Raw genomic sequence first — 13100 nt, forward strand, 5'->3', positions numbered from 1 at the left:
GGTTACCTGTGCCTCGGTGGTTCTCTCCTCACCTGCTGCATCTTCACCTGCCCAAGGAACCTTTGCTGCATTTGAGACCAGAACCTAAACCCCTTTTCACCCCACACAGCCCAACAAAATCCCCTCCCCAAGCCCCACGAGCTTCGGCCACAAAGGAACGAGTTCCTACAGGAAGCTCAAAAGAAAAAGGTTAAGGAGAAACATTGAGTTAAAAGTTTTATTCATTCAACATCTCACATTACAAATATTTAAAAATTATATGCATACTGGTATAAATAGTCATTTGCAAACTATTTAATAACATTAATTTTCACTAGCACTTCAACAAATGAACTCTTTAAAAAAAGTAACTTGTGTTATATAACTTAGAGTAGAACATACAAAAATATGAACTTAAACGTGAAAATGACTTTAATAAAAAATGAATTACCCTTATTTAAAATGCTATAATAAATACTACAACCTCCCCATACACAGTAAAAACTATATGGAAATTCAGCCAAGTAGTACAATTAACTGACATACTTAAATAACTTTTCCTTCTGATAATATGAGCAATACATTGGGGGAAAAACATATTAGGGATTAGTAAAAACTAGACACCCACTTGCTAAAAGTTTCACTTCCAAAAAATATAACAAAAAAATCTGATGAAAATTATAAAAACTAATTATACTTTAAAATTTAAAAATATAAAAAATAAAACAGTTGAATACAATATTGTCCCAATTCTTACAATGCTATCACAGTAGCTTTAAAATAAGATAATAAAATAAAGCAAATGACCAAAACGTTTTATTCCATTTTTTTTTAAAAATAATCTCAAATTTACATTAGTAGAAAGATTGATTTCTGATTCTTTTTTTTAGAAACACCAGCAAGAAAGAGGATTTACTAGAACAGTAGAAAATGACATTTTTAAATGTCTGCAATTAAAAACAAAGAATTACACTGCAAAGATCTTCCAGAAGTCTGAAATAGGTATTGCACATAACTTGAAGTTAACTTGCCACAATCCATCACATTCAAGTTTTAAATCACCTTTGAACAGAAGGTTTGAACTCTTCAAAAAACACAAGGGGTGAATTATCAAGTCTTTCCAACAGCATCCTTATAAAACGCTAAATTCAGTCACTGCAAGGTTGAAATTTGCATTCTGCAGAGGTCTGTGTATGGAGAAGTAGAGACTATACCAAAAAAGCACGGGGCAGTGGGGTTCCTTTACATATAAAATAATCAGAAACACTTTATTTTACATTGCAAAAATAACCATGGAATTACTCTGTCACTCCCCCGGGGAACGCCGCTGCTCATTAATGACACCCCCCCACCGGTAGCTAATTAGACGTTAATGAGCCTGGGGCTACACGGTAACCCCAGAGAGCCCCGTGCCATCAGGAGGCTGGGCCAGCGCTGTTGAAGCACAGAGTAATGGAGAGAATTGTTTATGCCCTGTAAATCGAAGTGTAACCAAAGGATCTGTAAACACGCTTGTCACACAATCACAAGTGAATATTAGTAGAATAACGATTTCTTACATTAGTCATGCATACTAACATTACATGCCTGCCACCTAGCAGGCTCTCTTTTATTCTTTAAATATAATTTAAAAGAGCAGACACGGTTCTGCATCAAACACCTAACATCGATTCTTTATTAATAATAAAAATGGCTAAACATTCACCAAAAACGTCTGCATTTGTGTATAATTTTTAAAAACTCAGTAAGAAGCGGTAGACAATTTTGATGGTTCTTGACTTTTAAATTTCTACACTATATTTATGCATTTAAATTTCATGGGTCTAAAGACAAGTGTCATTTGTCACTTTCATGCTTTTTCTTCTTTAATTCTCAACTTTACATATACTATTTCTTAAATTATATGTACACCAAATACCTGGTGCTGGGCTAAGATGTTTAAGCAACATGCTTTCTTTTCTCTGCAGATTCTAAAATAGCATTGCCAGTGCACAACATCCATAATTCAAAATGTATGCAGAGCACTGAAATGTATAAAAAGCAGAATATAAGAAAATAAAATTTATTAAAATTATTTATATTAAAAAATGAAGTATATGAAGATCTCTCAGTAATAAAAGTACAAAAAGCTACTCTTTGCAATATGAAAAATTGAGGTATTGCATAAAGAGATATCCCGTCAGTGAAAAGTGTGCCTAAAAATGCTCACTGTTGGAAAAACAAGATATACAAAAGTAGTGCATAACAAATATACATTATGTGCATGACAAAATAAGTTAGCTACAAAAACACTGTACCGAAATTCAGCAGGTCATGTACAAAGGGAAAAAATTATTATTCAAAGCTAGTTCTCAAACAGTGTTATTTTCTTGTAATGGAAACCCACCTCACCTGTTTGCTGGGTAGGATCGGCACAATAGCACACCCCAAGCCACCTACAAGCATTAAAAAAATGAAAGGAACATTCCAACTAGAATTATGTACTTCAGAGAAAAAAAAGTCCCTGACAATCTACACAAGAGCACTCTGCATTTGCATTACTGTTGTCAATATTTTCAGGGATTTCAGTAAAAGCAGCTCCCTTTCTATACTTGACTAATAGACAGCAAATGTCTCCATTTTGACCTTTGGAACTTGGTAAAGGTATCAGTTCATTAAAGCCTGTATTGAACAGAAAAACTGCTTCTCATAAAGATAATGGGGGCTGGGGGAAAGGGATGAGGGGGGCTTCGAAGGGAGCAGATGTTTTCCAAGCAGTGCCAGGGCAAATCTTTGGTTTGGGAGACTCTTGGGTGGTCCCAGGCCCCTGGGGCCGGGCAGAGATTGCCACAGAATCACTTGGTTTGCACACTGCTACATCCTTGGTGGAGAAGTTGGCCAGGGCATTTAGTTCAAAAGTATTAAAAATAAATTTTCAGAACTACTCCTTCATTGATCTGTTTCAAACTAAACCCTCTGCACCCACTGGTCAGCGTTCGCTTCGCGTGTCCTGGGCTGATGCTTCTCAAGGCAGGACTGAGTCCCAATAAAGCCGGCGTTAATTAGCGATGTTGGCACTTCCACCTGCGTGTCGTTATCTCCCCACAATCAGTTCTGAAGAGCTGGGATCTGAGCTGGGATTCTTTCTACAGGAAGAGTAAGAAAGGCATCTGCACACCTGCACCATTCCGTGCACAAAATTGGGCCGGCGGTGCAGAGCAGGATTTGGGAACTCCTTGGGTTCATGCCTTCTGTTACAGCTAAATTTGAGGGGACAGAAAACTGACTTTACAGCCAAGATGGGAAACCAATAAGCAGCCAATTTGAGTTTGTGTGCCACAATGGAATAGCAAAACTCCAGTAAAAATCAGTGATATCCTTGAGGTATCTTTAGGTTTTCTACTTTTTCACGTCAAAATGGAGAGCAAAGGCTGGCCCCTGATGAATGTTAGTATATTAGGATATAGAGTTATATATAGCCATCAAAAATAAAATCTATATATTTATCCTTCAGGAGAGGAAATGCCAGTTCACTAGTTGTCATTACTCTAGCTTTGGTAGGATATCTAGGGCTGTAACCAGACAATTGAGTTCTCTTAAAGAAAAAAAAGTGCACTCCCCCCTCAGTAGTAACTTTACTCAACTTTTACATTCAGGAATTCTTAAAATGTAATCATTTTGATGAAAATATAGTAAGCTCTGCCTATCTCATTAGTAATTTGGATGTGGGTGGTAGCCAGAGGCACGGTCAGATACACACTGAGCTAAAATTTCAGCCTCAAAACCCTTAAAAGAGTTTAAAAGAAAAAAACAAACAAAAAAGATCATTATTATAGTGCTGCTTCAACTTTGCTCATGCATTTCTGTTGCTTTAAACATGCTCTTTCCTGTTGGTAGGTAAATGCTAACTTCATCTGTTGCTGGAAAAATCCAAAAACAACCAAAAAAAAAAAAAAAAAAGAGAGGCAAAAACAGGCTTCCCTGGGGGAAAAGTGTCAGAACAGACTGATAGTGTTATTGTTACACGGTTATTTAATAAAAGTATTATTATGTTCTTTATTAACAATAATTTAATTAAAAAACCAAAATACTCTATTGTTTCAATTCTCTTCTCTTAATATTTTTTCTCTCCTCTAAGAAAACGTTGCAGGAAATTAAGTGTTCTCTCGGTAGTAAAGACAAGAGAATGCAACTCGCTTGCAACATGTTATCGATACGAAAAGGAGTTCCCAATACAGTTTTCAATGACAAGATTCTATAAAATACCCATTATAGGTCATTCTTTCATTAGACTATTGTTAAATTACAGACTACTACAAAAGGACATGCTGTGAGTGAGGGGCAGGGTGGGGAGGAACAGAAGAGTGCACTTAATTGGAGGCCTGCAAATGAGCGATCCTTTAGTTCCAGCGGAATGAAATATGTCTCGGGCGGTCCCCTCCCTCCTTGACCAGGGGCTTGTGGAACTCCCTGCCGGCCCGGGAATGGATAGCAGCCCAGCAATATTCACAGTAATACTGCAGACACGTCACGTTAGCACAGAAGAACGGGGCGAACTTCCCGCCGCAGCGGGCGCCCTGACACTCGTCACACAGCTGATCGTCCAAGACATATGGCTTAACTTCCACCTGCAGCCACAAAACGAGACAGTTGGTCATTCTTCAGTGCAAATTCTTAACCCCACACTTATGTTTTAGCAGGGTACACAGCAGTTATGCAGTAGGGAATGTTAAAATCGAGATTTCCCCCTCATGACACCTGAACGTGGCTGTTGAACACCCCAAATTCCAGGCAGTTCAACACTTCTATCCGCTCTTTGATCCTTCAGAAAAACCCCAGAAATCAGTGCTGATCATCAGTCTGACACCTGCTGTCACTGATTTACAGAAACAACCTACTGACTGACACCAAAACCTTGGATAATTATGGGAGTTATTTTTGATATCCAATTAAGCTCTGTCCCTCTCAGGCAGGAATGGAAACTGTTTATACAACACTGTAACTGCTGATTAAATATGCACATGTGTCTGAATTTCCAGCATTAAGACAATTCATTTATCCTCTAAATAAACACTTCATTTCTGTACTTTTTCCATGGCTTAGTCCTCTCAGCAAAAGGAAATCCACCTGATCTTGTTGGGATCAAATGAGAGGCTTACCACGGGCCTGATGCCCTCCTACGCTGCTGGCGTTAAGAGCCAGGTGATGGGCAGGAATTCAGAACAGCAGAAATAAATATAGGTACAAGTTCCTGCTCCAGAAGGGTTTGTGAACCTTCTCTGAAGCTCACTGAATGTGATGTTTTCACCAACATTTTCAAACACCCAGGCTGTGACTGGGATCTCTGCTGTTATCTCTGCATCTGGCCTGGGGCTGCTCCCCTCTGCACCTCACAGGCCTCGGACATACCTCAGGCAAATAAGGGCATTCACAACTTGCTGGGTTTTCAAACCCATCCAATTTTATCACAGTCCAGATGGCACTGCAGTAGTTTGATGTCATTTTTGCTTACAGGACACATAAACTGCTCAGACAGAGCACAGCAGCCTTTTTAATGACCTGTTTTTCTCCTCTTTCAGTGCTCGAATTGCATTTCCCAAAACCCTGCCCTGTCAACTCAGTCAATTTGTACAAGAGCAGAAGCAGGCAAATATTCCTAACACCACATTCCCCATCCCCTAATCTGTTCTGCAGTAGGAGGATTGGGATTTCTTCCTCAAAAATGCCAAAAGGACAAAGATGCCACACAGGCCTCCTTCATGTGGTGATTCTGCCCCGTTCCCTCTGCTCAGCCACCTTCAGAGGCCAAACTGCAGCTTGGGAGTCCTTGTCACATTAATTCTGAGTGGGACAGGGCTGGAACTGCTCCCTGAGCTGGGCACAGAGGATTTCCCAGTTCCAGGGAAAGCCTCAGTTACAGCAGCTCCATCAGGCCCTCTCAGGGTGGGAGCCCCAGCCCTGAACCCTTCCTGTGCGTTATCTCAGGGCACACCCTTTAGCAGCACCTCCTTGCCCAATTTTACAGGAAATCCCTTCTTGTTACTGCTTTTTTAAACTAACTTTATTTTTCTTTTTGAAGAAAAGCAGTATTTGAAAACTAAAAATAAATAGAACCTTAATAAAAACTAGTGCTGCTGTATTTTTACCTCCCTCATGCGCCCAATTTCTCTTATAATGAATCCTCTCTGAGCATTATCTCCCCACACAAAAAATGCACCAAAAATGAGGAAATAGGGAGTGGGGGGAGAGAAGGAAAGGGAAATAGATTGCAAAATTTTTTTTCAGAGTTTACAAGTACTTACTTAAATTTGTAGTCCCACTAGCTTCAATGGCCCTATTCACCCAAGTGTCTGCTTATGCAAGCACAAGTTGCACAAGGGCAGCCCAAATTATTTGTTCAAAGCTGTACAGAACTTATTTCAGAGCCAAGATTAGAACAAAGACATTCCAATTCACAGGCCCACAGTCAAATTGTTGTTACAATTCTTCTGCTTTATAACCAAAGCAGAAGTGAAAAGATAATGGGCTAATCAGCCAAGTTTGGAGGTTTTCCACTGTATTAACTTTAAAATTAAGATCAGCAGTGACAGTCATGTAGGAAAAATCCAGAGACAAAGGATGAATTACAAGAGGAGATGTGAGCATCTGAGTTTCCCAAAACTGTGGTCTGAGTATCACTGTAACTGGCAGTTACATTTTAGAGAGATGAAGAAGGCAGAAAGCAAAGTGCTGATCCATTTGGCATATTGCTCTAATTTAAAATAATAAGGAATACAATAATAAAGGAAAGAAAGAAGCAAGCACAGCCTTTGCACAGGCTTTGGAGGGTGACTGCAAGGCTGCAGGGCACAGTAACAAGCTTACAAGGATGCTCTTGGACAGCCAGCACACATTGGGGTGGTTCTGCTTCTTCTCCCGAAAGAGGAAGAGCTGTGGCAGGCACCTCCCTCCCTGCGTCTCACAAACACCCCAAACCCTTGCAGAGGGAGCATCTGAGGAGCTCAGTATTCTTGGAAAAGGCCAAGGCAGCTGCCACACTTCCCACTACACTCAGCAACTCAAGAAAAGCCTTTTTCACAGTCACCTCCCACGTGCCAGCACCACCAGCTCCCCACCACTCCGCTTGCATCCCGTGCTGCATCCGAGAGGCACCAAAACCAGGATTACCCTGGTGTAACACTGCCAGCACACCTCTGAGGCAGGGAGGGCGCTTGCAGGGGAGCAGGGGGAGCAGGCCTTACCCGTTTATCAATCTCTCCGTGCTGCAGCTGGACGAAGCGGGCGCTGATAGCAGCAATGTAGCTCTGTTGGTTGGAGAACGCCACCCGCCCGGCGCCCTTGGGGTACTTCAGCTCGGGGTCCGTGTCGATGCCGGCGTAGCAAACCCCGCCGTAGAGCCGGTCCATGATCATCGCCAGCTCCACTGCAGCACAAAGCAAAACCAAACAGGGCTCTAGGCTGCCTCCTTTCACTCACTGCACCACCTCAGGATGCTTTGTGTCCCCCACTGTGTCACCACAAAGCAAAACCAAACAGGGCTCTAGGCTGCCTCGTTTCTCTCAAAGCACCGCCTCAGGATAGTTTGTGTCCCCCACTGTGTCACCACGCTCAGAATTCCAGGCTGGCTTCCCCCAGTGCTCCCCAAACCAGGCTGCACATCCAACATGCCCAGTGCTGCAGTGTGTACCTGCTCGTAAAGGCCGAGGAACACCACCAACAAAAATGGTTTTTCTTGGGTCAAGAGGCTGGGAACCATCCATAACAAAATCACTATCACTAAGGTTCCAAGGCCGGATCTGAACCTATGGACAAAAAGCCTGGGTTTTTTAACCATTCACAATTCAAAGTGTCTCAGTAATATAAATTACAACAGAGTCCTACAGAGAAGAAAACTTCTTAAACAGCTGTACTTTCTAAATTCTACTTGTTCAGCAAAATGAAATGGCTACGAGTTCTCTTAAGACAGACCATTTGAGGATGCTAAATTTCATCACTTCCTTGTTACCCAAATTTCTGGGGAAAAAAACCCTCACCCTCTGCTCACACATTTACTTAATCATGACTGAGCTGTGCTGTACAAGCCCCTGGTCTCACAGATCTGCACTGCTCCTGTTGTCCCAGCCTTATCTCAGTGCAGCAGGCTCCAGAGATGCCAGTTCAGCTCCTGTGCTGCCTTCTATTTGGTTACAGCTGGCCAAAATTTGAAGCACAGGACTGGAGCAGAATTCTCCCCAGCTATTGACAGACTTGCATCAGCTTCCCAACCATTTGTATATTAATAATTTACAGTTCAATGCCATGGTATGCTCTTTAGGATTTATCTGTTATATACAACACTCAATATGAATTCTACATGTTCATCATTAGCAAGCAAAAAATACCTGTCTGGAAATACATCTTTTTTCTGATAAAAATAAGCATTGTAACTAGACTAAAAAACTTTCTTATGTCTAGTTCAAAACCATTAAGTTAGTCTTTTCTCTTCTTAATTTGACACCTTAAAGAAATTTTAACATTAACATTCTGAAGACAGAAAAAACTGCATGTGAAGAGCCCAATTTGTGATTATCACCCAGGAATTGTGCAGGCCCTGACAATTGCACCTACCGGTTTGTCTTTGATAGTGGGGCTGGAAACACAGAGATAGAGCTTTCCATCTTCTTCAATGCATGCATCAATCAGTGCCTGCACAGAGCTTTCATCTTGGAACAGCAAAAATGCATATCCTGGCCAAGGGAAAACACAAACATCACTGCTGCTGTTTGTCTACAGGATCAGAATTTCACTCAGAATTAGGTTTGACATCACGCTGCCACACAGGAGGGGAAAAGATTTAAGGGGCTCCCAGCACACATTTCCAACCCACAAGTGCTCTGGTTGATCATCTAAGGGACAAATCCTTCCCAGCTGCTGTGGAAGGCATTTAGTGCCTTTAAAAAGCTGTTACTACATGTACAATAACAGGGGAAAGAGGGAAAATGGAATAAAGTAAAATCAGGAAGTTAAGGAAGAATTCTTTTAATGAATAATAACTGCAAAGCCATATTTGAAACTTCACCAGTTTAGAACAACCCCAAGGATTAAATTCTTTTTCCCCCCTAAACATTGTGTCACTATCAGACCAATCTTGTGCTTTATCACAAAAAATTATTCTAAAATGCTCATCTTATTGGTTTGCAGTATTTACCTTTAGGAGGAAAATAAGATTTGCTCTCTGCCTTGTGTGGCCAGTCTACAATCAAAGGTCCAAAGCGCCGAAAACTTGCAGTGATCTCATCTGGAACAGGAGAGAAGGGAAAAGGCATGACATTAAAATAAATTGAATTTAAGGCATTTGAAAGGCACTGATTTCAGGTAGTTTCATCCTATAAACAAACATTCTGTGACCCTCCAGGTTCAGCAGCTCACTGCAGTGCTCAGTAGCTGATGGGGGATCTTTGTGACAAGGCAGAACATCCTTATAAAACAAGAAAGGCCAAAGCTCAAACTGTTCTTTCACTGATAATTATAAATAAAAGCTCATAACCCATTAATTCTCAGGAACTGAGCCACTGCATCTATACTTTTATAATAGTCAACTGCTCTCATGGGTGACATAAAATTCAGGTTACCATGTCACAGCAGTGCATTAGAAGCTCTGACACAAAAAGTGGGGATTAAAACAATTCTGTGATTAAGAAAAAACTTTTCAGCTTTATTGTTGCATTTCTTCTAACTACTATCCCAGCAGGCTCGTACAGAGAGAACACAGAGCTCTGGTGAAATGAAGCTTCACAACACCTGCACCTGACCTTTTAATTTTATTTTAATAACAACTGCAGTATTCTGCCACCTGTATTTGTGTGATGAACCACCACAAAGCCCTGGTGCCTCAGGATGCCCTGCACAGATTCATTCCTGTTGGGTTCTCACCACGCACAGGTCAGGAGCCACCACAGAACAAAAATCATTGCTGGAAACAACTTCAACTACACAGGAGCAACCACAGAGTTAGGACTTGCTGCCCCACACAGACCTTATAAAACTATGAGCAGCTTTTCCTGCTGCTGACTTCTGGGGCCTGTACAATGATTGCGATGGAATTATGACTTTCCACAGGTGATATTGGTTTGTTTAATTTTGCACTTTTGCACTTTTTATCCTGCTGAAGTCAGCTTAACGTGCGGACGCGTGATTTTGCGATTTTGCTCTTTGTGGCAGAACACCAGCCTAAACTCAGGAGAAAGACCCATTTCCATATTCAAGCTTGGAGCACAGCCATCCCCGAGCTGGCAGACCAAGGGCTGAGCCCTGGGTGGGGTTTTACCTTCATCGATGTCAGGAGGCAGCCCCCCCACAAAGACCTTGCGCGAGTAGCGCTCCACGCGCTCCCCGTTCTGGTGCGAGAAGCAGTGGGGGGACCCCAAGCCGCTGTGCAGGCTCTGATCCCCGCGCCCATCGTCCAGGAACCCGTCCTCCATGGGGAACAGCGAGGACTGACCTGAAGAGCGGGGTGGAAAAAAAGAAAAACAGGGAAAAAAAAACCATACTAACAGAACAAAGCGCACACTGTTGGAATAATTGGGGAAAATGCACCAGTTGCTGCATCAGCAGAACTGGGAGTGATTTGCCCTCTGAATGAGCAGTTATGTTCTCGATTTCATTGCACCCTTTCAGTTTCCAGCATCATCCAGCAGCTCAAATGCTTCATTTCAGAGGAAAGGTTCCTCCTCATAACAAACCGGGATTTCTAATGGGTGCTCGAGCTGACTGCTTTCCATAATATTTTGTGTATCCAATGAGGTTTCTTTTAAAAAGTACAAAAAGGGAAAGGAACAGCCAATTTGGTTTCTGGGGCTCTCAAAATATCAAGCCATCTATTCTATTTTCCAGTGAACAGCTTCTTCCAGGGAACAGATAAAATTTCAAGGTGAAAATGGGAAAACAAGAATTCTACCAGTTAAATATACTGCACATTTAAATTACCTGATATCAAAACATATCATAAACCACCCACTAATAAATAACAAAAATAACCTGATGAAAACATTACACTGTCATTTACTGCAAAGACTGAAAATTTTGGCCCCCTACAACTTTACTTCAGTGTTACAAGAGAAAATGTTGTAAAATGAGAAATGTTCCACTTGCAGTCCAGCATCTTTCTATGACAATCCTTTATCATAGAGTTCCTTAATAATATTTCTTTTAAATAAGGTTCTTATAAATGCCACTGTATAATAACATAAATAGAGCTCAGGAGTTGTTCTCTGCCATGAATTCCCTCTTTAATTCCATTATTCAACAGCTACACAGCAAACTGAGACTTCCATTCATTTAAGGAGCATTTTAGGAATAAATATATATAGGGAGAGTAAGTAATGAGGTGTGCTACAAGTTCTAGGATACATTTCCTTTTGTCTATGATGTGATACACTGTGTCTGTTTTTTCAGGATTCATCCCAATCTACACAGAAATGTACTAGTGACGTTAATTTATCCTGGTTTTTCTTCCTCCCCTTGAAAGAACTTGGTTTTAAAAAGGAAAACATCTTGAAAACAGAAAATCTGACCAAGATACAGACATTTTCTGTGACAAAAATCAAACAGCTAAGAAGCTGAAAGGAAAAAAAAAAGTAATAAAATCCACAGTCCATAGAATTTCTACGAATAAAAAATGGAAGGCTCTGTCAGCTTGCCTTATTTGAAATTTCAAGGATCTTTTACACACCTTTAATAAAAATAACAGTCAAGTATAATCAGGCCTCTCTCTGTAGCTGGGCAAACCTCATTCCTGCTGTGATAAAAATATTGTAATATTGACTTCAGCCTTGTTTTTCCCTAAGGAACTGCTGCACAAGGGATTTGTTTCATCTCTTCAGACCCCAGTCCTGCAGGTATTGTTGGGAGGGAGCAATTCCCAAACCTAACTCCCCTTCCCAGGCTCCTCAGCTGCTGCTGGAGAACTCCACACACACTGAACCCAGCAGGTCAGACACTCACTGTGTTTATGCTCCATCAGCACCCAAAATTCCCAAAATAAACTCCTCCAGCATTGGCATTCATAACACACACACCCACAAACACAGCAACACAGCCCCCCAGGGTCACAAACCATCCAGGTGATGTCCACTGTGATCATTTCAGCTCAGCTACTCCCTAATCCACTTAAAATGCTGATTTATGGCATGCAGACTATGTAAATGTATGTGAAACTGCTCCCTTATAAGCTTCAAGTTTGGACTTTGCCCTCTAGTAAAAACTGAATGTTATTTCTCCCATGAGACATTGTCAACATTAGAAAATTAAAGAGGAATATTGTTACCTCGCCTTCTCCCATATGTCCTTGCTGCATGTTAAATGAGAAAGAAAACAGCCTTTCAATCATTGTTATAAGGACCAAAAGACCTCGTTTTATTGCCTTTATACTGACTCAGTGATTCTCAAGCCTTTGCAGATGCAGGTTATTTTAAATAAGTGTTCACAAGCTGCCCCTCCCACCGCCCATGGCCTCCTCAGCCCAGCTCTGTTACTTACTGATAAACCACGGTGACAGGAGCCTGGCCAAGTGCATGTGGATAATCCAAGAGACTTCTGGAAGCAATTTTAGCCCCAAATTTGCACATTTATTTATTTATTTGAGCTATTCCTGGGGGTGTGCCTATAGGCAAATGGGTCTTTCCTCATGCACCAGGCTGTCCCTGCCTCGCCAAGCTCCAGAATATTCCAACACTGCTCTCCACCCGAGCTGCAGGAGAAGCCCTGACACAAGGAAAGGGAAAGATTGGTGTGATACTTTCTGTTTTGAAATCAGGTTGCTTTGCACAACCCACAAAATCCTTGGTTCAATTCTGACTGGCAAATAACCAGCTGAAAAACTGAAAAATCAAGGAGAAAATTGGGCCACTGAAGGTGCCCTCTGGACTCAGCAGTGTGTCCAACAGGATGGATTCTCTCACACTAACCCAGGACACTGTGCTGGAATAATTTGGTACCCAGTCATTCCTACTTTTCATGTTTCAGAAGAAATCAATTCTACCCCTACAAACAAGAGCATTTGCTGTGCTGGCTTGCAAGAACCCATTGTCAGAGCACGGCCAAACTTTCTAATCAAACTTGCACATTCTTTCTCTTTTAATCTCATTAAAATTTCTTCCTGAAAG

General features: G+C 41.3%; 1 protein-coding gene across 3 annotated transcripts in view; it reads right to left on the bottom strand.

The window, feature by feature from the left end:
- Positions 1-203: 203 nt before the first annotated feature.
- The window catches only part of CPEB4 (cytoplasmic polyadenylation element binding protein 4), a 37913-nt gene continuing 25016 nt past the window's right edge, over positions 204-13100 (bottom strand). For 2 of the 3 annotated variants that reach the window (XM_059483435.1, XM_059483433.1), the window contains exons 3-8: positions 10265-10438; positions 9146-9235; positions 8566-8684; positions 7646-7760; positions 7200-7381; positions 204-4586 (exon numbers count right to left, since the gene is read on the bottom strand). In XM_059483435.1, coding sequence (XP_059339418.1) covers positions 4359-4586; positions 7200-7381; positions 7646-7760; positions 8566-8684; positions 9146-9235; positions 10265-10438 — 908 coding nt within the window. In that variant the 3' untranslated portion in view covers positions 204-4358. Of the gene's footprint in view, positions 4587-7199; positions 7382-7434; positions 7761-8565; positions 8685-9145; positions 9236-10264; positions 10439-13100 lie in introns of those variants that run through there. The other variant, XM_059483434.1, reaches the window with a different exon arrangement.

The sequence above is a fragment of the Ammospiza nelsoni genome, chromosome 16 (assembly GCF_027579445.1).
Source record: "Ammospiza nelsoni isolate bAmmNel1 chromosome 16, bAmmNel1.pri, whole genome shotgun sequence".
In the NCBI taxonomy this organism is placed as follows: domain Eukaryota; kingdom Metazoa; phylum Chordata; class Aves; order Passeriformes; family Passerellidae; genus Ammospiza; species Ammospiza nelsoni.